Source organism: Lemur catta, chromosome 3 (assembly GCF_020740605.2).
Source record: "Lemur catta isolate mLemCat1 chromosome 3, mLemCat1.pri, whole genome shotgun sequence".
NCBI classification, from domain to species: domain Eukaryota; kingdom Metazoa; phylum Chordata; class Mammalia; order Primates; family Lemuridae; genus Lemur; species Lemur catta.
In genome coordinates this window covers 42,056,587-42,080,104 of record NC_059130.1, presented here as the reverse complement: position 1 = coordinate 42,080,104, position 23,518 = coordinate 42,056,587, and the positions used below count along the sequence as shown (strand labels likewise).

Below are 23,518 nucleotides of genomic sequence, written 5' to 3'. Positions count from 1 at the left end.
TCCATCCAGGGATTCAAGGATTAGACAATGATTCTTTTAAGAGCTTCTGTCCTGTATTCCTTTATCATTGATTAATGAAATATCATTGCAGGTCCCGACATCAGGGATAACCAAAGTCTTTTGCTCTTCTTCTGCATCTCTTTCAGATAAGCATGAGAGATGAAAATTCACATGCCAAAGAGCTCTGTTTGTGCTGATTTGTATACCCAAACAGACTGTAGGCATTGAAAAACTGTCCCCTCCAACCCACTCGCTGGCACTTCTGCACATGCTAAAGAGGATGAAGAGACCAAATCAAGTCTCTAGGAAAGGAATTGGGGATTTGCTAGTAAAACAATTCCCCAGAATGTATTATTTTTTAGAACCTGATATTCAGAGTTGAACATCAAGCGTATTATATCTCCAGCATGCAATTCATAAGTCCCTCCTACATTCTGGATTATAGAATTGTTGGTTAGAATTTGTATCATGTCTTCATTTTTACATAGCTGCACTGCAAAGGGGGCTACACCCTTGTAGGTTGCATCAGGAGCCACTTGGCCATAAATTAAATACAAGCCATTCTGAAGTATCTCCAGCTTCCAGTCAGATAATTTATTCACACAAGGAGGTTCAGCAGTTGTCATTTGCCATTTTGAGGGTAACGGTCCTATAACAAATGTATAAGGGAGGAAAAAAATGGAAAGCGTAGTTATTTCATTATATATTTCATCCTCTTCCAGATTGTAGTTATTTTTTTATCACCTATAAGTTTTTTCTTTACGAGGTCCATACTAGTTCTTTTCAACCATAATTTTAATATTTTAAGTAAATCTATTCCTTGTTTTAGAGCAGTTGCAAATTCTAAGGATATCTCTTGCTTGGAGAGCTCTAAGGAAATGGATTTGGAATAGTAAAATGAGTTAAGTGGTTCTGCTTGTCAGTTAATATTTGTAGAAGAAAGAAAGGAAAAGGAAGGAGGGATAAAGGAAGAAAGGAATCACACAACCAGGATTTTGACAACCAGGGTTGTCAGTCCTTGCCTTTCCATGCTTTTTCTATGTAAATACTATTTACTGTGTATCACCATTAGTGAGACTTTTCCTAATCAATCTATATTTTTTAAAAAAGTGCTCTCCTATCACTCTCTCCCTCTACCCTGCTTTACTTTCTTCATAGAAGGTGTCAGCAACTAGCATATGATAAATTAAGTTGTTCATTTGTTTATTTTCGATCTTATAACAACTTGAATGTAACATCTTTCAGGACAAATATGTCTCTATTTTGCTCATTGCTATATCTTTAGCACCTAAAAGAGTTGCTGATACCTAGTAGGTGTTCAATAAATATTTCTTGGTGGAATGACATTTCCATGTTCCTGAATTAGATGCTTCCTGTCTAAATTATGGCTGTTCTCATCAGTTTGTAGGTACACATCATTCATTATCCAAACCCTTCAGAACAGCTACTGATAAATTCATGAATTTATAAAATAGAAATTACTTGACTATTTAAATATAAATATCTCTGGTTTGATACTGGCACAAAGGGGTGAAGAAAGGGTCAAGACTGAGTCATTCATTTTCATTTCCTTGGGTATATATGGAATTTAAATATTTACCTAACATTAATTGGTTTTATACAGTAGAGTGATTACAGGGCCCCAAGGGGTGCTTGCACTGCCCAGAATACTTACCTGTCCTCTAATTCACTGTAATTTTTGTTGTAGGGAGCAAAGTCTTTGTTTCATAATTAAAAAGAAACCTTGATAGGAAAATACCCTGGAAGAGTTAACACTTTAACCTGAATTCTCATTCATATGTAAATGACTGATCTTAGATCATGAAGGCAGATTATGGGGGAGAATAAAGGAGAGATCTCCAGAGCAAGAGACAAAGTCTCCTTGTATCTCCAATGAGCTCAGAGCTCAGTAAATTTCTTCCTCCTTGAAATGTAATAGGCAATAGGCAAATCACCAGGAAGAAGTGTCATCGTCTCTCCTATTTAATTCTGTGAAAGAGGTCACATAAAGGCCACCTTAGCATCACATGTTCTCAACTTTTACCACATCAAGGCCGAATTTCAAACATACCATGAATTCCATTCCATTTACTAGAAAAGCAAAAACAGAACACAAAAGAAAAGACAAGTAAAAGAAATTTTCTGATTCTCATAAGCCAAGGAAACCTGGTGGTTTGAGCTATATAGGAACACAGGGGTTGCAGAGTTAACTGTAGAAATGTTCTGCTCACTGCTGAAAATGTGTTTGACCTGAAACCTATAAACAATCAAAAATATATTTATTTGAAGTTCTATGTGTATTCTAAGAAATATTCTAAGGCTCAGTGTAACGCAAACTGTAGTTTGTTTTCTAAGCAAATAACGGGTGACTATAAGGGAAAGTTGCTCAGAAGCTAAGATCAGAGGAGAAAGGAGCAAAGGAAGTGGCCAGTCTCCCAACTCTCATTTCTCTTCTATACATTCAGAAACAACAGTGGCTCCCTCTCATGTACCCTACTGGATATTAACAGTATGTGAAATGTGAGAAAGGGTTTGAGGAAAGGTTTCAGAAATCTGAAACCTGTGTTTATTAAAACACAGAATTAAAAAGTAGATTTCTGGACCTCAGATTCCCAAGGCTATAAGTGATGTCCATTCCTGCCCAGAGATAAGGCCTTCGGTGTGAGCCTTGTCAGGCATGGGCTTGTCTGTGTGGTTTACCTCTGAAAGCCTTAACTCCTAGACAACTGCCCAGCACATGATAAGTAATTATAAATAGTAGCTGAAAATGAATAAAAGATAATACAGGCTTTCTTAAAAGCACTGGCACCTGTCTTCTTCATTAAAAACTAAGAAAAGTCAAGAGAGGCATACAAAATAGGTTACTCACCAAACTTAGCTACACAGGGCTCATTAGCAGTCTGTTGAGGAAAGAAAATAGGAATTGGTCAGGATGATGACAGCGTCGTCACTACTTTCTTTGACTGATTAATTTAGAGCTTCATACTGCTGAGGCAAAGTACTTTTCCATAGCCATAAAAAAAAAATCCCTCCGTCTGCCATGTCTTAGCTCTCTTACCTTCCCTTTAAATATGACTGGCTCCATTCTTCTTTACCTTTCTTTCTTTTTTTTTTTTTGAGACAGAGTATCCCTTTTGTTGCCCAGGCTGCAGCCTCAAACTCCTAGGGTCAAGTGGTCCTCCTGCCTCAGCTTCCCGAGTAGCTGTGTCTACAGGCCCCTGCCACCACACATGGCTAATTTTTCCATTTTTTGTAGAGACGAGGACTGGCTTTAGAGATGAGGACTGGCTATGTTGCTCAGGCTGGTCTCGAACTCCTGGTCTTAAGTGATCCTCCCGCCTTGGCCTCCCAAAATGCTAAGATTATAGGCATAAGCCACCACACCTGGCCTATCCTTTACCTTTCATTACCTAGCTGCCTTTTCGGGTCTTTTAGGCAAAATTTAAGGCCTCATTCCATCACCTAACCTCTACACACAGGACAACTATTTGATCTTGGATGTTCCCCCTTTTGGGCCATAAAAGTTTTCTGTAAACAGTAGTCTTCATACCCTAGTGACTGTACAAGGTATTCTATTGGCATGTAGGAAGAAAATAATAGAACTTCTATTTGTGTTTACTTTTATTTAAAATAAGAAATCAAGCTCTAGAAGTATTTACAGTTCATATTGATAAAGCTACCCTTATATAATATTCAGACAACCACATGTCATATATAGTAACTCAGATACACTGAGAAATAGTTTCAAACTGTTGCAACATTCTGCAATTTACATGCTATAAGATGCCATCGGTGTGGTTAATTTTACAAATACAAGTATTTAACCACTAAATGCTGTAAATACTTTGTGGTAAAATAAGGTATAACCACAAAAAGTTTTTTGTACCATCCTAAGTTTATTGTGTTCTTTGTGGCAAAGTGCTTAAGAGACTTTGAATTTAAAGATGTTGCATGTTTCCCTTTTATAGGATTTCTCTGGCTGCTACTCTGGGAATAAATTAAAGGGAGGCAAGGGCAAATGTTGTGAGACTAGCTAAGAGATCACCGTAGTCATTCATCTAGGCAAGATAGCACAGTTCCTCTGACCAAGGTGCTAGCAGAGGAGATGGTTACTGGAAAATAGAACCAACGGGAGTTCCTGACATGGATATGGGTGTGGGAATGAGAAGAGAAGACTTCAATACTTTGGGCCTGAGTAATTGGAAAAATAAAGTTGTTATTCACTAAAATGGACAAGATTTAAGAGGAACAAATCAGGTGGGGGGAACAATCATGGGTTTGGTTTCAGACATGTTTGTGAAGCTTACTAGAGATCCAGGTGAGGGTGTCAAGTAGGCAGTTGGATATATGAAGCTGTAATTTAAGGAATTCTGGTGCTATTTAGGAGCTGTCAGCTCATAGGTGATGCTTTAAGATGTGAGACTGTGTGAGACCATCAAGTCAGTGCATGTAGACAGAGAGCAGTACTGGGACATTGCAATGTTGAGAGGTCAGAGAATGAGGGGGAACCAGCTAGGGAGACTAGGAAGGAAAGATCAGTGAGTCTGAAAGGAAACTAGCCGAGTGTGACATGCGGAAATCAAGACAGATAAAAAAGTGTTGCACGGAGAAGGAGTGATTGCGGAAATCAAGACAGATAAAAAAGTGTTGCACGGAGAAGGAGTGATCAGCCGGTGTCAAATGCTCCTGATGGGTCAAGTGAGAAGAGGACAGAGAAGTGACTGATGGGCTGAGCAACACAATACTCACTGGAGTTCTTGACAAAAATAGTTTCTGGGATGTGATGAGGGCAGAAGCTTAGTTAGAATGGATTTAAGAGTAAATCAGAAAAGAGAAATTGGAGTAGTTTTGCTGTAAGAAACAGCAGAAAAACTTAACGGAGCCTGGATGAGAATAAAAGGTCAAGGAGGTTTTTGTTGTTGTTGTTTTTGTTGTAGTTTAGGTTTTTTTTTTGTTTGTTTTAATATGAGAGAAATGACAACATCTTTGTCTGTTGCCATTTAGGAAAAAAAGACATTCTATAAAAAAGACATCTGCACTCAAAAGTTTGTGGCAGCACAATTCACAAGTGCAAAGATGTGGAAACAACCCAAGTGCCCATCAATACATGAGTGGATTAATAAAATGTGGCATATGTATACCATGGAATTCTACTCAACCACAAAAAACAATGGTGATCTAACACCTCTTGTATTATCCTGGATAGAGCTTGAGCCCATTCTACTAAGTGAAGTATCCCAAGAATGGAAAAACAAGCACCACATGTACTCACCATCAAATTGGTATTAACTGATCAACACTTAAGTGCACATATAGTAGTAACATTCACCAGATGTTGGGCAAGTGGGAGGCGGGAGGAGGGGATAGGTACATGCAGACCTCTAATGGGTGTGGTGCGCACCATCTGGGGGATGGACACGCTTGAAGCTCTGACTTGGGTAGGGCAAAAGCAATAGATGTAACCTAAATATTTGTACCCCTGTAATATGCTGAAATACAAAAAAAGAAAAAAAAAGGAATAATTCCAGTAAAATGGGAGAGAAATAATATGTAAGAGAATTGTTGAAACAATGTCCCTGCGTACGTAAGAGGTGATAGGATCTAGTTCATAGGTGGCCTTGGATAGGTGGATGGACAGTTTATCCATAGTGACAAGAGATAAACACAATCTCCATGGACACAGATGCAGGTGAATGGTACGTGGGGGATTTGGAACCTCTTTCATCCCGCTTCTATTTTCTCTTGGAACCTGGAGCCAAAGTTCTCAGCTGAGCGTGAGAATGAGTAAGACTTATGAGATTTTTAAGGAGAAGCCAAAGGTGTGAAACAGCTCAGTAGAAGAGAGTGAATGGACTTGGGAAATGCAGGTGTTTCCAGAGCAACACTGAAATCCCACTTGAAGATAGTGGCCAAGAATTTAAAGTAAGACCTTGTGATAAGTTCACGTGTTTTACTTCAGATACGTCCAACTGTGAAAGACAAACAGCAGTTAGATTTAATCAGCATTGGAAGTTATTGATGGCTGGGGTTTTGCCACTATAGTATAATGAAAAGAGAGAGAAGCAAGTGAGTAGGTTTATGCAAAGGAGGTGTTATCATTATAGACCTTGGAATTGAGTTGTGTAAAGAAGGAAGGAAAGGAATGAATGGAGTGAGGGACAATATTATTTTAATTAAAAAATCATGCCATTGAATGATAAATTGAAAATTAAGTGTCATGACATGTTAAGAATATGTAGAGATGTATTCTTCCATTTTTATCTATATTTCTTCGTGAAGTAATTTTTCAGTTATAATAGTCAAAACCATGAATCAAGTTAAATTAACTTAGAATATAATCTTCAAATTTTTGTATCATAAAATGTTAAACTAAGATTAAAAAATGAAACAAATCTATCAAATTACTAACATATTATTTTAATTATTTTAATAATAGTTATAGTATAGAAAATATAATATTTTGGCAAAAGCAAAACGGTTTTGCATTGCGGAAAAACTGTATAAACACATTATTTGAGTCATCCTTATAAACTTCCATTTTGTGTATTTTTTAATGTACATATTATTAGTATTTATACATAACATAATAATTAACATACATATGTTGAGAATTATACTGAAAACATTTTGTTGAGAGAGCGGTGCATTCAAACAGTCTGGAAGCTACTATTCTAGGAAATAAATTGCTGGATTCCCTGCATTTGTTTTTGCTCTTATAATTATTTCATTCTCATTTTGGTGTTTCTTAGAAGAGACATTGCAATTCAATTTAGTTCACCGTATGACAGTCATGTGATAAAGACTCCCTCAACCCCAAATTCTTCATTTATAAAATGAGAAAAATAACAGCACCTAGCTCATTGAAGTTGTTGGGTTTAAATGAGGTAATTCTCGTGAAGGGCTTTGCCCAGCTATCCTGTCTGAACCTGCTCAATCAATATTAGCTGTTTTGGTAATGATGCTGATTATAATGAAGAATTGAACAAAAATTCAAACACCTATATTCCCAACATCGTACTACATTATTAGGGAGAGAAACAAATGTAATTTATGGTCCTTGCCTCTCAAATTTATAATGCGTCTAGAAAGACATGCTTACACACATGAAGCAATTAGGTAACGATCTAAATATAACCCAGTGCCAAGATACATGCCACAGATAGTATCTGTGCCAGTTACTGTGTATACAGAGTAAGCAGAGAAACCTAAGGCCACAGACATTGATCCTTTCTGCAACTCTTTCAGAATTAGCATGCTCCTTTTGCAGGTGAGGAAATGAGGATGAGAGGGATTAACTATCCCAAGTCATGCAGCGAATAAGAGGCGAGACTGAGATCCAAACTCAGCCTGTCTGATTCAAAATTCTCACTTCTACCACTCTGTGGGGCAGTTTTAAAAAGAATAAATACCCACTTATATATAAAAAGCAGATGGGACTTTCAGCTTAGTTTGATTTAGTTTTGCTTAGAAGGATCAGTTGCTCTTGTAACCTCTTTTTGATTTAAACTGAGATTTATACAGTTGAACTCAAAGGGGCCAAAGCAATCATTCTTTCTCTAAACCAGCTCTCATCAGATCATCATTTGGAAATGAAATCTACTGATATTAAGTGTAAGTACAATTTTCCCTTTTGGAAATATCCTTCATTTCACTGAAGCAGGGGACTCTCCTGAATACTTAGTTGCTTCAAAACAAATTCTGTGAGATTATTTTCATTCTGGGATTAATCAAACTCCTTGGGCTCACAGATTAGCCTTTTACTTAAATATCTTCTGAAAGAAGGCGGGGAAAAAAGGAAAAAGAAAATTCTCTCAGGGAAATTTCTGTTGGTCTAAAAGGAGCCACACTTCCCATTTAACACTTTTTAAATTAGTGTCTAGAGAATCTGGAAGGTGGGCCTTTGTATGTAAAAACTAGAGCAAAGACTAAAATAAAGTAAAACTCCAAGGTTCATGGGTATTGTGAGAAGGTGGAAGTGGCCACATCATAATGACTCACCATCTGCCAGCCACTCAGACCTCTTTTCTAAAGATATTTGTTTGTCACCAGTAGGGAAAGGGAAGTATAGGTAAGTGGAAAGTGGAACACATGAGCTAATATCATTACATAGTTGACCAGGCCACTGGCTTTTCCCATAGAAACTAATCCTCCAAGCATCCTGGCAAAACAATGTCTTAAAAACATTGTACACTTCCCTAAATTTGCAATAAACTCAGCATTATCCTTAGAAGCAGAACCTTTCATTGAGAAAGTGCATACTCTCTAGGAGAGAAAATCCCGAATCAGAGCTTAAACACATGGGACTAATCAAGTTTGATTCTGGCAAGAGGTGTCCTGGATGACTCAGACATTGTTATACTTCCTCTTTCCCTTTGCAGGAGCCACTGAGTGCCTCAGAGAAAGGCATTTCCCTCCCCTTCTATGCATCTGTTCTTTAGTAATATGCAGGAACTTATGGTGCCTATATTCAATGATCTTCAGGGCCATCTGGCTAATAAAACTTGAAGTAATTTTTAGAAGCAAAAAGCACTTCCAAATTTAAATTATTGCTATTTTCACCCCTCTTCTTCTTCAGAAATCTAAATATTCAGAATTTCTGACAATTCTTTTCTTTCTGCCCAAACTTCACTGCTCCAGAAAGCACACACTTCTGCTTGATACATTTCTTGAGAGAGCAGGCTTGTGATTAGAAATGCCTTTGTTGCACATCCTTGTGTACAGTTATGGAACACATATTAATGGGCTACCGGGGAAAATCTGGCCAAGCTACACCTACCCTAACTAAATCAGTATCTATAGTGTACTACCTCCTCCTCCTACATCTTTTGTCAATTGCTTTCAAATACTGCAAGTGATAGAACCGTATCTTTGACATCTTTGCTATCCATTCCCCTTAGAAAAATGTTTCTGCAATCACATCCCAACCCTTTCTTAGAAGGGCGTACACCACTTTATTTTCCCCAAGGCTCAGAGTTTTCAAAGGTAACCCGAAATGGGCTAAATCCTGAATTAAATATAGCATTTCTTATTTTCTTTTTGGTCAACAGTGTAGTCAACAGTGAGGAAGAACTAATAAAGAGCTTAACTTTTCCCCCTTCCCAGTGTACCATCCCATTCTCTAGCCCCACAGGCTGCCCTGCAGGTCAGTGGGAAATTCCTGATAAAGCATCAGCTGCTTTCCAAATAGACATGCACTTCCCCCTTCCTCCATGAAGCCTTCCCTGATCACCCCAGACTAAAGTCATTGCCCCCTGCTCTTGGATTCCTAAGGTATTTATGTTCCATACTACCGTTAGATAAATTTTTGATCACTGCATTTTATCGCTGGAAGAAACATTATAATAAATCCATTCCCCCACTGCCATTTTTCAGATGAACAAGCAGAAAACTGAGAGATTATATGGCTTTCTCAAATTTATACAGCTGGTTACTGGAAGACTTAGAACCAGAATCCAGATCTTCTTACTCCTAGGCTCAGTGTCATTTTCCTCCTCAAAGATACAGTAACCACCTGTTACCTTATTCTGTCTTCCATTATCTTTTTGTGTCTTTTCCCTTGCTAAGACCATAGTTTGCATCCCATTCCTTGAGGGCAAACATTCTATTTTATACCTTTTTATTCCACCAAGAAGTTATAGCAGAGTTCCAGGAAGAGAAAAATAATTTTCCACAGACATCTATTAATTTACTGCTTTAATCAAGCAATTCTCTCCATCTAACTCATTTCTGCAGCTAACATTTAGCATATTCTGATACCTTTCATGTCAAACACTTAGGTAAACCTCAAAAGCCATGCCATGACAAGATTAGAATTCTATTTAAATTATTTGTACCCACATGTCTCTTCCTTTCAACTGTCTCTAACAATACTGAGTGACAATGATAATAGCTAGACTAACAAATGAATAAAGAATTACAGTAAACAGCAACCTTAGATACTGTTGCTTCCTTACCTTGAGTGGGAGAAAAGTAAAAATGATATTGAAGGAGCAAAGCAATAGCATCATCAGTGTGGTTGAGCAGAGGAGCCATGGCTTCCAGGATGATCTCTGTGCTCCTTGAGGACTTGAATGGCTTAAAGGCATATTCTCCATGTGACTCAAACTCATTTTTTGGAGAAATGAAAGCTGTGGAAAACAAATATTCACAAGTGATGGGTGAACCATGCAATAGCATGTTTTGTAGTGTTATGATAATTAGAAGTGGGTGTGGGAGGTGGAGTTTTCCTTCCCACGCTGTGCACTGTGTTGCCAAAGGATACTTTTAGGTTAAGTGCTGACTCTCATTTAGCACCAAAAGGAACAGAAGGCCAAAAGCCAAAACAAACACAGAGAAGATTACCAAAAAAAAAGTGGGGGGGGGCAGAGGGGGAAAGTTCAGAGGGAAAAATCTTTCCTGAAGCAAGAGGAAGTACAGTGAATGAGTACAGTGAGCCTTGGGGAGAATAAGGTGGTGTATGCCCATCTAAGAAAGCATTCCAAATTATTTCTTCTAGATAAGAAAATTACTATTTTTTCTCTTTTTTTCTTTTCTTTTCTTTCTTTTTTTTTTTTTTTTGAGACAGAGTCTGTCTCTGTTGCCCGAGCTAGAGTGCCATGGTGTCAGCCTAGCTCACAGCAACCTCAAACGCCTGGGTTCAAGCAACCCTCCTGCCTCAGCCTCCCGAGTAGCTGGGACTACAGGCATGCGCCACCATGCCTGGCTAATTTTTTCTATATATATTTTTAGTTGTCTATATAATTTCTTTCTGTTTTTAGTAGAGACAGGGTCTCACTCTTGCTCAGGCTGGTTTTGAACTCCTGACCTTGAGTGATCATCCCGCCTCGGCCTCCCAGAGTGCTAGGATTACAGGTGTGAGCCACCGCGCCTGGCCAGAAAACTTTTTATAAGAAGAAATAAAGTTTGAGATTAATCTCTATTGTACTCCAGATATCATGACATGTGAAGCAGGGTGTTAGGGAGTTGGAGAGGCTAGGATGCATGGTTTGGGAAAAACAGAGTTTCAATCAAGTCATCACATTGTATAACTTAAATATGTATGATTTTTATTTGTCAATTATTCCTCAATAAAGCTGGAAAAATAAAATAAAATCTATAGTCACAAAAAATTTTTCACCAATTACTAGAATATATGTTCATTCTGAGATATTTTCTAGAAAACACCAACTGTGTTATAAGAATTTAATAAAAATTTATAAATACAACAAATTCAGTTTTCTCATATTTCACCATTTTACAACTCTGAAAATCCAGTGCTGGTATAAAATAGAAAGGAAGTAATTATACAAAATGATATTTTGCTGTACCCTGCCCCCAGCCTGAGCTTAATACTCTATTCCAAAAAACTTCAGTTTTCTTCCTGGCACCAAAACTACTGATTTAATACAAAATTGAGGAAGTCCCCTGGTTCTCTATACCTTACTCTCCCAATCTGTTAAAATGGAATATCTTCCTTTTTACATAATGCTAACGTCATATGCTAGAAAGAAGTTTTAAATCAAACAGACCTGTAGAGCAGAACCTGGTGCTACTGGCTCTTACCTGCTCTGTGACCTTGGGTGTGTACTTGACTTCTCTGAGCCTCATTTTCCTTAACTGTATAATGGAGAAAATTTCCACTTCATAATGCTTTTGTGAGAATGAAATAAACGTCAAAAGTTTAGGTGTTTCATAAATGTTACATTATCTCTTGTCTATCCTTTGTAGAGATATAGTGAAGATTAATTCAATAATGAAATCCTAGAAAAGAATGAGCAGTCTTCATATTTTCCAAGGGGTATAATTCAACTGAGTTCACTTAAATAAATAAAAGGAGGTAAAATGAATGTATTTCAGAAAAAATCATTATTATTATTATTTAGCAAACAATTGACATTTAATGGAAAAAAGTTGGCTTTTAGAGATGATAATGCAGTTTATTTCTATTGGTCCCCTGTTTTTGCATAGCCCTCAAACTAAGAATAGTTTTTACATTTTTAAACAGTTGTAAGAAAAAAAAAAAAAAGAATATGCAATGGAGACCATAGGAGCCTACAAAGTCTAAAATATATTTATTATCCAGACAGAAATATATTCACTATCCAGACATAAAAAGGTTGCCACCCTCATCTGCTCTATGACCCAGAAAATTATTTTTTAATCTGAGAGAATCAAAGATTTCCTTCTTGCTTTTCTGATGTGCTCCTTCTCCTGTCTCCTTTCTAAATTTTTGATGGAACTGCCCCTGCTTACTCACTTTAATAAACATTTATTCACATAACAAACTGTTCTAGAGTGGGGGGAGGGGATGGAGGTATGACTACATGGTGAGTGCCAGGCGAACTGTCTGGTGAATGGACACGCTTGAGGCTCTGACTCAGGGGGATGGGCAGGACATGGACAATGTATATAACCTGAGCTTATGTACCCCCATGATGAGCTGAAATAAAAAAAAAAAAAACAGAAACTGTTCTAAGTAAAATGATTATTTTAACCTTATGAAAGTATCTTGAGAAAGATGATGTGCTTATCTCAAGACTACATTCCAGGACCTCTTTTCATGGAAAAAGATCCAGAAATGAAGAAAGTTCAAGTTAGGGCAGGTAACAGCAGGAAAGAGTTTTTGAATTCTAGAGCCATGAGTCACAGTTAGTATCTTTTTGGTGTAAACTATCAGGATTACATGTAACATCTCAGAATTTGACAAGAGGTAAACAAGCACCAAATTCAAACTTCTGTGTCTGTGGCCAGTCACTGGCTCAGATACTTGGGAATGAGGTTTTTTTTCAGTCAAGTCCAACTAACAAATCCATGTTGAACATTTACTATCTGCCCAATAGTGTACTAGAAGATTTGGGGGATATTTAAAAAAATCACAGCTGCCAAGAATTTGCCATGCAACCAGATTAACACCTTACACACAGGGGAGACAGAGACCCAAATGGACGCTACATACAGACAGTGCCTCAGAAAACAGACCTAGTAAACTGAAACTGTTGAAATGACAGGCTAGAGATCCATTGTTTGAGAGGAAAAAGGAAAGTACTGTTTCTTGAGGGAGTGACGAAACTTGAGATATAAATATTCAGATGTTTATTATATATTAACATCTATAAATGTTAGAAATTAAAATAAGAACTCAATATGAACGGTGACAAAATCCCAAACTTATTATGGACCTAATTTTCATTCAAAAGCTGCAAAATAAGGAATTTCAGAAAAACCAAAGAAAATATTCATAGTATATTTTTGTATTGCAAAAAAAGAACCCCAAATTTTACTTGATTAAGCAATTTTAGCTGCATTCATAGTTGCTTTGAATTCAGAATGAATTCATTATATGGCAACTTGGTTGTAGTTCAGTTATTGAATAAATTACACTAAAATGCATTAGACACTACTATGTCTTCGCTGTGCACAAATGATTACATTTGAACATCAAGCAGCCCTTTATTTTCTCCATCTATAAAAATGATGAAATTGACGCTTGGGAAAATGAATCATTTGCTCATAAAGGTAAAACAGTATTGACTCTCTATCTGTTAGACTTTAGAACTCATGTATTTTCCACCTCTCTATGCTAAAATACATGTGAAATAGATGCTGTGTGGAGTAAACAGAGTGGGAAATATATTAAAATCTGTGAGAGAGAATTAGGTGGATGTCAGTTTCCTCCAAAATCCTGCATTACTCGGGTCTGCACTCCTCACCAAATTCCCTTTGCACAACTGTTTATTATGATTTTATCCTTGTGACAGTGTATGGTGTAGCATATTCAGTCAGAAATATCTGGTGTGTCAGAACTCAGTGTGGACTAATACACCCTGATTTTGCCTACTCTGGGTTTCAGAGTATTCTTTGTCATGACAAGTAGGGTTTATTGGGCTTGAAGATACATAGATTGATAGATACAGGTACACAAATAGATGAAAATAAACAGGCATAATACATAAATAGGGTTTTTAACTTGTAATTATATGAAGGAAACAAGAGTATCTTAATAAATGTCTAATAAATTCTAAAGAGAATTGTGTATAGTTCATTACACATAAATATATATATGTACATATGTACATATATGGTATTATATGTATATACATACCTACATGCACATGTATGTTATATGCATCATAAATTCTAAAAGATTTACACAGGAGCTTCTCAAATCAATCTCCAGATCATCCTCACTAAAAAGCTAGTAACAAACTAGTCAAATTAAAGGGGTCTTGAGACTCTTGAAACTGAGTGTTCCGCCCAGATCTCCTGGATTTCCTTGGGCAGTCTGGAAGAGGGGCGTATGAGGGAAATATTTCCCCTTTACTCTTTTATTTGGCTTCCCCCCTTTGACAAGATTCTAAAATGTCCCCCTCCAAACTCCACCAGCTTCAGTGGAGAATAATCAGCACATTCATTGATCTCAACACCCAACTATGATATGTGTTCATATGGAAATCTATGAGACACTTTCTCAACTGGTTTTCCATTTTTAGCACTGACATTGTGCCATTCAGTTTGACACTATGGTTCATGGCTAGATTTGCTGGTTTTGGCACTTGGAACCTAAATGAGTATAGAAGGATTTTGGCTTTTCTATATGAAATGATTCCTAAACACAACAGAAGAACATGTTATTCCTCTTGCTCATTTAAAAATCATTATTGAATGCCTTCTCTGTACCTGGTACAATGTTAGGAGCTTGAACACTGATAAACAAGTGTTAGTCCCTATCTTCAAATTTGTTATTGTTTTATTTTGCTTTGCTTTGTTTTTATACCTCATTGGGGAAAGAGATAAATATACAAGACCAATACAAGAAGTTAGTAATAGGGTGAGCATCAATTACTTGATCTTCCTCAGAGGAAGGGGACACTTGATAAAGGAGGTAATGTCTAGGCTGAGATATAAATCTGAAGAGAGCTTAGCCAGATGAAAAACCTCATAATATTCCATTCTCCTAAGCCAATCAATTACTATTTATATTAATGAATTTGCTGAATAGTATGATCTATAAATATATGTAGTATTTATGCTATGTATAATATAAAATATGAATATATATTTAATGTGTGTGTATGTGTTAATTTCAGGCATTGTACTTGGCAATAAAGAAATAAGAAGACAAGGTCTCTGATCTTAAGGAATCCATTGTCTGGTCATTACGGGTTCTGTTAACATTTGAGCCTTCTAAAATTGCACTGGAAAATGTTTGCAATCACAGTTCTTCCTTGTATGATCTTATGTAACTTCCCCAGAGTTACCAGGTAATTCAATTCAGGTGAGAGCTGGCCAAACATCTAGAGTTGTTCAGGCTAAGCTGCTCGTCTATCCGGTTTGGTGACTTTAGCCATGAATACAGTAACAAGTCCCTTCACAAAGAGAAAACCTCAGGCTGGTATGCAAAGGGGAAAACACTGAATCACAGGCAGCATTGTGGAATGCGGCCTGATGAAGTAGTGCCAACTGAAGCCAACAGGCAGTTTCCATTTACTAAATAAAGAACAAACACCCCTGAGGAGTTACATATGAAAATTATGCCAAGTCTTTTTTTATCCAACAAACCTAAGAGAAATTTAGCCTAAAGCAAGGATGTCCCCCTCCCCACACATACACAGTCTCCTACTTCTCCTGGTAGATCCCTCATCCCTTGAATTCCTAGATCATATCAGACACCAGCCTCTCCGATTGATTGCAACACCACTGAGTGGTGATTTCAAATGGCAACCATAAAGAGAGAAGGTAGAAAATGATAGAGTAACAGCAAGGCCACAAATATGCATTAGAGCATTGCTCTCTTTCAGGCACCATGTTTAAAGTTTAAACTCATGCATTATTTTATTTATTTAATCTTCACAACAACATTACAAAATAGGTCTTATTAGTCCCATTTTACAGATGAGAAAAATTGAGATTAAGAAATGTTTAACAATTTACCCAAGGTCACACAACTAGTAAAATTCAAATCCAGATCAGTTTACCTCCAAAATCTATTCTTTCCTTTGTGTCTTGATGCATAAATGAGTATGTGAACTTGGCTTCAGTAGAGGAAGTATTTTAAAATCTGAAGAAACTAGCAATGTGAAAGATCTTTATGTGCTCCACTTCTGAATGTGACATCTATCCATATATTTTTGAAGGAAAAACTCTTCCTAAATGAATGTGTCTTTTTAAAAACAGGCACAATTTTTTACTCTATTTTTAATTTTACATTCTTCCTCTTTTTCCTCCTTAATCTCAAAATGGCTCAGATTTTCAAATGGAGCTAGATTTTCACTCAAATTTTACATTAGAATGGAGATATTAAATGTAGGAGAAATAGCAAAAGTATTTCCAGCCACAAGAATTTTCTTATGGCTTGACTCTTCTTAAAAGTAAATGATGCCAAATGAGAAAAAGAAACCCTTTATAGTCCAATATTGTTCGCATAACATTCACTTATTTTATTTTATATCATTTATTTATTATTTCAGAATTTTGTGGGGGTACACATGTTTTGTTTACATAATTTGCTTTTGTACAGTTTGAGTCAAAGTTATAAGAGTGCTCTTCACCCAGTTAGTGAGTTTTACTTTCATATAGGTGTTGATAGATTAGTTCCAATTTAGTATTGAGTATATGTGGTGTTTGCGCTTCCATTTTTGTGATACCTTACTAAGAAGAATGGCCTCCAGTTCCACCCAGGTTGGTACAAAAGGTACTAGATCACCATTTTTTTAATGGCTGAGTAGTGCTCCATGGTATACACACAGCACATTTTATTACTCCACTCAGGCACTCATGTATTGATGGACGCTTAAGTTGTTTCCGCATCTTTGCAATTGTGAATTGTGTGGCTTAAACATTCCAGTGCATTTTTATAAAATGTCTTTTTTTCCTTTGGGTAAATACCTAGTAGTGGGATTGCTGGATCAAATGGTAGATCTCCTTTTAGTTCTTTGAGGTATCTCCATACTACTTTCCATAGAGGTTGTACTAGTTTGCAGCGCCACCAACAGTGTATGAGTGTTCCTTTCTCTCTGCATCCTCGCCAGCATCTGTTGTTGTCCATTTATTTAAAATCTTACCCTTTGTGTTAATCTAAGGATGAGAATAATAATAGTAACATCTTTGGGCAAACATTGAGCCACAGGAATATTAATTAAAAGAGAAATCCAGACCCAAGTAGAGTTATGGGAACCAAACTAGAGGAGGGGAATAATTGTGGTAGTTTCATTGTAGAAGAAAATAGAGGTTCCAGACAGTTGAAAGGCAGCGAAATAGGCAATTGTGGAAGGGATGACAGATGATTTCAACAACCATCAGCGTCACATATGCTTGTGCTGACAGCACAAAGACTTATGTGAACACCCTATTGATAACAGTATCACAGCAATCACAGCAGCCACAACGAGCAACACTTACTGTTCACCTTCTCTCTGTTACTTAGGAGTTGATTGGCCCAAAATAAGGACTTGACTGTGCTGATTTGAAGTCAACCAATGTACAAGATCACTTTAGTTTCAAAGCAGAAAATATGCAAATTTACCATCAAATATATCTACCATGAATGTTAAAAGTATGTGGTTTGTCAGAGAATGGAGGGCAAGAAGACTAAATGGCATGGGTTTGTGAAATGAGTGAGCTAAGGAAAGGAAAAATGGGTTTTGGCCCCATCTTTTCCCTTTTCTGAATCCAGCCTGCCTTTGTCTACCTCAGTATCAGATAGTGGCTTGGAGCTGGTAGACATGGGAAGGCCTTCTCAGTTCCTATTGCCCCTCAGTGTTTTGAGGAAGTGGAAAGAGCTCCAGGGCAGCACCTTGGTAAGGTGGAAAGAGCCCAGCCAAGAGGTCAAGCAGTCCAGATTCTAGATCTGATTCTATCCATTTAGCTACCATGTGACCTTGGGCATGTAATAAAAAAAGAAAAAAGAAATCTCTTTGGTCCTTAGTTTCTTTATCCATAAAAATATAAAAATGCATTGAAACTCTAAAGCCCTGTGCAAATATGAGATAGTTGGTATGCTTTCTTGCCTTTGCAATTGCACCTGCCAGCCTACTTATTTCACAACTTACTTTTTTTTCTCTGCATTACAAACAGTTTGATGTGTGTTTCCCTGTGTAATCCCTCCCTACCACACACACACACATACACCTCATGTACTATTATAAGATAGGAAATGAACTATAAAGTAGACAGATTTCTTAAGTGTTTGTTTAGCTACTGTGTTCACATATCCGAAGTAATTGACAGAGCACAGATCATTTGGGACACTTGTTTAGTCTAAAACGTGTGTGTACAGATGTGGTCCTTGGGATGTTCTTTTGTCATCTTATAATCCTAAAATATAAAAGTGGTAAAGGATTATTTTAAGTAACCCCTTCATTTGCCCAGTGATTCAATTGTGGCTCAAAGAGAAACCGCTTAAGACTTTTGATGAGCTACTATTATTTTTCTAAGTAACTAAATGCTTATTTAGAAATTATTACAATAACATCACCCTAGCAATTGATAACTATGAACATATTTAAGGTTTACTGACATAAAAAATTTGAACACTAATTTTCCTTAAATTTTCAAATAACAAAGTTAAGTTATACTGGGCACTTCAGAAAATAGGGGGAAGTGATATAAGATATATCAAAACTGTGCAAGCCATTAAAGAAAACAAAAATTGAATTTTTGCAATGATATGCTTTCTTTAAAATAACCGTTTAACAGTATAACAATAGAAAGTTTGGAAAATCTAGAAAAGCACAGTGAATAATTTAAATCATGCATAATTACGCAACCCAGATAGGACCACTGTTAGCATATTTTATTAATTTCCCATATTTTTTCTACATCTACAAAAAATATGACTTACAGCTGAAACACAGCAATGTACACACAGAAAAAAATTATTTTTCCAATAACTGTTGCCAAACTTCGCCCTAACCCCATACACCCAATCCATGTGAGTTTGTGGCAAGTGGGGAAGCAGGGGCATGGATGTGACTTGCTTTCTCTCTCTCTCACATTCCCTGTGCCTTGGGTCACCAGTTCAACATAAATGGCAAGGATGGCACATGTGGAGTTGCAGGTGGACAGGGAGACTACTCAGGCCAGTGAAGGCCATTCATGGAGATGTGGAGTGATTTTACTGGGTCATGATCTCTGTGGGTGGCCTGTTAAGTAGTCCTGGGGTATGTATTCACTTTCTATTGCTGCTGTAACAAATTACCACAGATACGGCGGCTTGATACCACAGAAACAGCACCCATCTCACAGTTCTGTAGGCCAGAAGTCTGACAGGCTCTACTAAGTATTCTGCTTAGGGTCTCATGAAGCTGAAATCAACATGTCAGCCAGCCTGGCCTCTTATCTGAGGCTACTGAGGAGAATGAACTTCTAGGCTCCTTCAGGTGGTTGGCAGAATTCAGTACCTCTCCATCTTCAAGCCAGCAATGGTGGGCAGGTCAAGTCCTTTTCATGCTTTGGATCTCTGTGACATCTCCTTTGGTGGCCTCTAACTCCAGCCATAGAAAGTCCTCTGCTTTCAAAGATCTTTGTGATTATATTGAGCCCATCAGATAATTAAGAATATTCTTCCTATATTAAAGTGCATAATCTTATTACATCTGCAAAGCCCCTTCGGCCATGTAAGGTAATATAGTCACAGGCTCCAGAAATTAGGGTGTGCACATCTTTGGGTGGTCCTTCTGCCCACCACAGGATGCCAGCTGCCCCTCTGTTGCCTTCTGACATCAGGGAGTCCTTGGGAGAGTGCGGTTGCATCCTTCCTCCACTCCCAACGAGCCATTTCCAGGGGTCTCCGAATACAGATTCATCTTTCCCCCAGACAGTCTTTTGGCACAAGGAGGCACTCTGCCTGTTACCCATCCCATGACTTGGCCCAGGCTTCTGTTAAGTCAATGTTGGATCTGCCTTGCTCTGTGGATATGGGAGGCAGGAGCAGGGCAGGAAGAGGAGCCGTGCCCTCTCTGACACACCACACTAAACAACTCCATGAGGAGGCTTTTCCTCATAGATGCTCTTCTCATACTTTCCCTTGCTGCCATCACACCAATCACTCTAGCCCCTTTTTTCTATATAGGGAAAGGGAGGTTGCTAGAACCTTTGGTGGGATGCCCTCTTTTTGAAATATGAAACAGGTAGTTTTTTAACTTAAAAGTTTAACATTTGTGCATCCTTGGCTAATCCCTACACCGGTCATCAAGGGGTAAGATGTTGAAGAGGGAAAGGATGAATACAATTTTTATATACAGATTTAGAATACAGTTCCATAACCTGTTTTTTACATAGTTAGCGTAACTGGCATTGTATTTACATAATCCACAAAATGACATTTAATAGCTGCACAGTATCCATATTGAATGGATATAGCAATACATTGCTGTTGGAAATTTTTTTTTAATATTCAGGAAAACAAAGAGTAATATATAATCAAGTGTTTTCACATAAACATGCCTTCCTCTCCCTTGATGCTACACCAAAAAAAGGTAAAAAAAGGTCAATAGGTCAGGTGGTCTCTAACCCTAAAAATGTTATTAGAGGTTGTAACATATCCTCAAGCTAATCACCTGAGTTCAAAACTGGACATAACAGGAATGCAAGTGTGAGATGAGAGTTTGGCTAGAATACACGTGTAAATGCTAACAAATGTGCCTTCTAAACACCTCGAGTTTCTTCAGCTAAGGAATGAGTGTGGCTAAAAGCGATTGGCAGGAGTCTCAATAATGTTTTGCTGTTGAAAGGGTCTAGCCATTACATGTTGCAATTCTTCTTGTTTGCATTTGAGAAGGGTTCTAAGTATGCTTCTTTCCTGGTTTCCTGCTCAGAGAAAGTTATTACCCCAAATTAGGTTAATAAAGGCCCTGCTTGTTGCAAGAATCTGCTTTCTAGAAGTACCAATATCAGTGAGGCTAGTATTAGACAAAACCACCGTTTAGTCCAGCCCCTTCTTAGCCTTGTGTTGGCCAACTGTTGTCCTACTCTAAAATTCATCCCGGTACAACCTCCTAGAGAAACCATCCCCTGACCTTTTCACCTTAGTTAAGTGCCTCTTACATGTGCTCCCAGACCCCACTATATTTATCCATATGATAGTACTTACCATGCCACAGTATAATCATCTGCTTACTTATACATCTTCTCTACTGAGGTGTGGAACTCTAGAGCAAGGAACTTTTTTAATCTCTTAACACCTATACCCTACCTAAGGCCTCTCTCATAGAGGATACTCAATTAACATTGAATGGATAGGTGGATGGATGGATGGTTTTACTAACACTAGATCATCACAGAGCAGCAAACAGATCAGATTCAGCTTTCAATTCAAGACTTGAATTTATAAGTACTATGTTTATCCCTTTCTACCTCCACTATTCAGCTATGATCAGGACAAAGTTTATGTTGAATTATCTGCTTCATATTGAGCTCATTGGTGGTTTATTCTCCGAACGTTGGAACGAGTAACACTTTATATCATACAGCTAAGGTCTGGCAGTCGTATGTCTGACTGCACTGCTCCACTTTTTCTCTCCTGTGAGATTCTGACTACTGAGGGCTGTAAGGTGACGCAAAGGAAAGGAAGCAAAGCAGTGTTTGTACTCATCGTGTTGCTTAAAGCTTGTCATACAAACAGCATGACTCACTCTGGTTTTGTCCATACTGGAGGCCCATAGCACTCTGTCTGTGGTTTACCCAGGATCTTACTACACACCCTTCAGGCACTGAATGATTACTCTGTGTATCTGTTTCCTGATATATATCAAACCATGCTGTAATGTAAACCCTGCCACAAAACCACATCCTTGTTAAAGAAGTAAATACACTGAGTACATTCTTACCAAGAGCAACGACAGTGATCAGCCCATCTAAAATGGACTAACCAGCTGGCATGCCTCCCAAGCAGCTCTTGAGTTTGTTGTCAGCTTGTAATTGTAGTATTGCTCACTACTTCCTTTCACCTACCACAGTGCATTGCACCTATCACTATAATACTATTTAAGTCTCCGTGTTAAACTGCAAGCCTCTGAGAGACTAGGATTATGTTTTCTCTGCATTCACAGTGCCTGGCATAGTGTGGGTGCCCAATAAATATGAATGGGAACAGTGAGTGAATAAGTAAGTAAAAGAATATATCAATCCTCTTTGAGTCAAAAATTACATATACTTTGAATTATCTTTCCAAGTACAAATGAGCTTGCTCACCATCTTTTACACATTCTGTTTTATATTCCTTTATGGCCCCAAACATGCACTGATGGGGCTACAGGCTAAGATTATAAGATAAGTGCATTCTCTGGCTTGGATCAGAACAAAATTCATACTGTAGTCAGACCCAAAATGTTGGCCTCCTAAGAACCACTTCTTTGCTTGTTTCATTTAATTCTAATTGGTTGTGTACATATGATATTTGTCCATTTGGATTTAAATTACAAATGTGAAAATGTGATATTATCAAAGGAGAAATTTGTAATACCCCTAGGAGGCAGGATGCGATGCAAAACGAAGTTCAGAAAACAAAGGTAGTTAAATGGAATTCATATTAAGAAAGAAGAAATCTGGCCTTTGATTTCTTAGCATTACTTGAAACAGCAGCAGTAAACAAGGATGACACATGATTGGAAAACATATTCTTTAAATTGGGTAAAATCAAATAGGAAGATAATTTGCTGGAATTATTATGCTGAGAAGTTTCCCATTCAGCTCTGCAAATAAGATTTCATAAATTCTTGATGCTTTATCCCTTTGCTAAGCACTCTTTGGTGAGACATCATTCAAGTTTTGGTGTTTTGGGACCCATAGTAATTATTCTATGCAGCTTCGCTATTCAGGCGGACTTTCTCCATTGCCATAGAAAATACTGTTTCCACTCTCATCATTCTACAGTTCCAAATCCAATTCATTTATGTCAGTCATCATTCACTTGACATCTCCATAGGTTTTAACACTATTTACCAAAAATTTCTTGAGAATCCTTCTCATCTTGATTTTTAGGGTACCATTCTCTTCTGGTTCTCTCCCTGCCTTATTGTCTTATCCTTAGGCATCTTTATGAATTCCTTCCCCATTTCCCTTTAATGCTAGGGTTCATTGGGGTTCAATCCCTAATTCTCTTTTCACATTACAAAATGTTTTTGAATAAGGTGACATAAGAAAGATGGCAGAGTAGAAATCTTCAAATCCTTGTACCACCACAGAAGCACCAAATAAACAACAAAAGACTGATTAAAATAACTTTGTAAGAGCTCTAGAAACCAGTCAAGAGTCTGCTGCAAACAAGAAAATTTCAATCAAGAAGAATGCACAGTCAAAATGGTAGGAAATTTTATAGCATCTAGCCCTTGCTCTACCCTCTCCCTATCATAGTGCAGTGCGGTTGGGAGGAAGCCACCCTATCCCTGCCTCCTCCCTTGAAACAGAATGAAAACAGTGGAACATGCTTGCAATATTCTAGCCTGTCTGGAGGCTAGGGTATGAGGAACTAGTTTCTCTCTTGCCTGACTTGGAGCTCAAGCAAGAATGGGGGCATAGTTTGGATATTAGGTTGAAAGTTACT

The 23,518-nt window shown here is 37.6% G+C and overlaps 1 protein-coding gene across 1 annotated transcript; it reads right to left on the bottom strand.

The window, feature by feature from the left end:
• Positions 1-241: 241 nt before the first annotated feature.
• On the bottom strand, positions 242-10,171 carry TNFSF18 (TNF superfamily member 18). Its single transcript, XM_045547343.1, has 3 exons — positions 9,954-10,171; positions 2,870-2,900; positions 242-649 (listed from the first exon to the last, which is right to left on the bottom strand). Exons 1-3 carry the CDS (start codon positions 10,164-10,166, stop codon positions 303-305), a joined length of 591 nt encoding a protein of 196 aa, XP_045403299.1. The 5' UTR covers positions 10,167-10,171; the 3' UTR covers positions 242-302.
• Between the last annotated feature and the right edge of the window lie 13,347 nt (positions 10,172-23,518).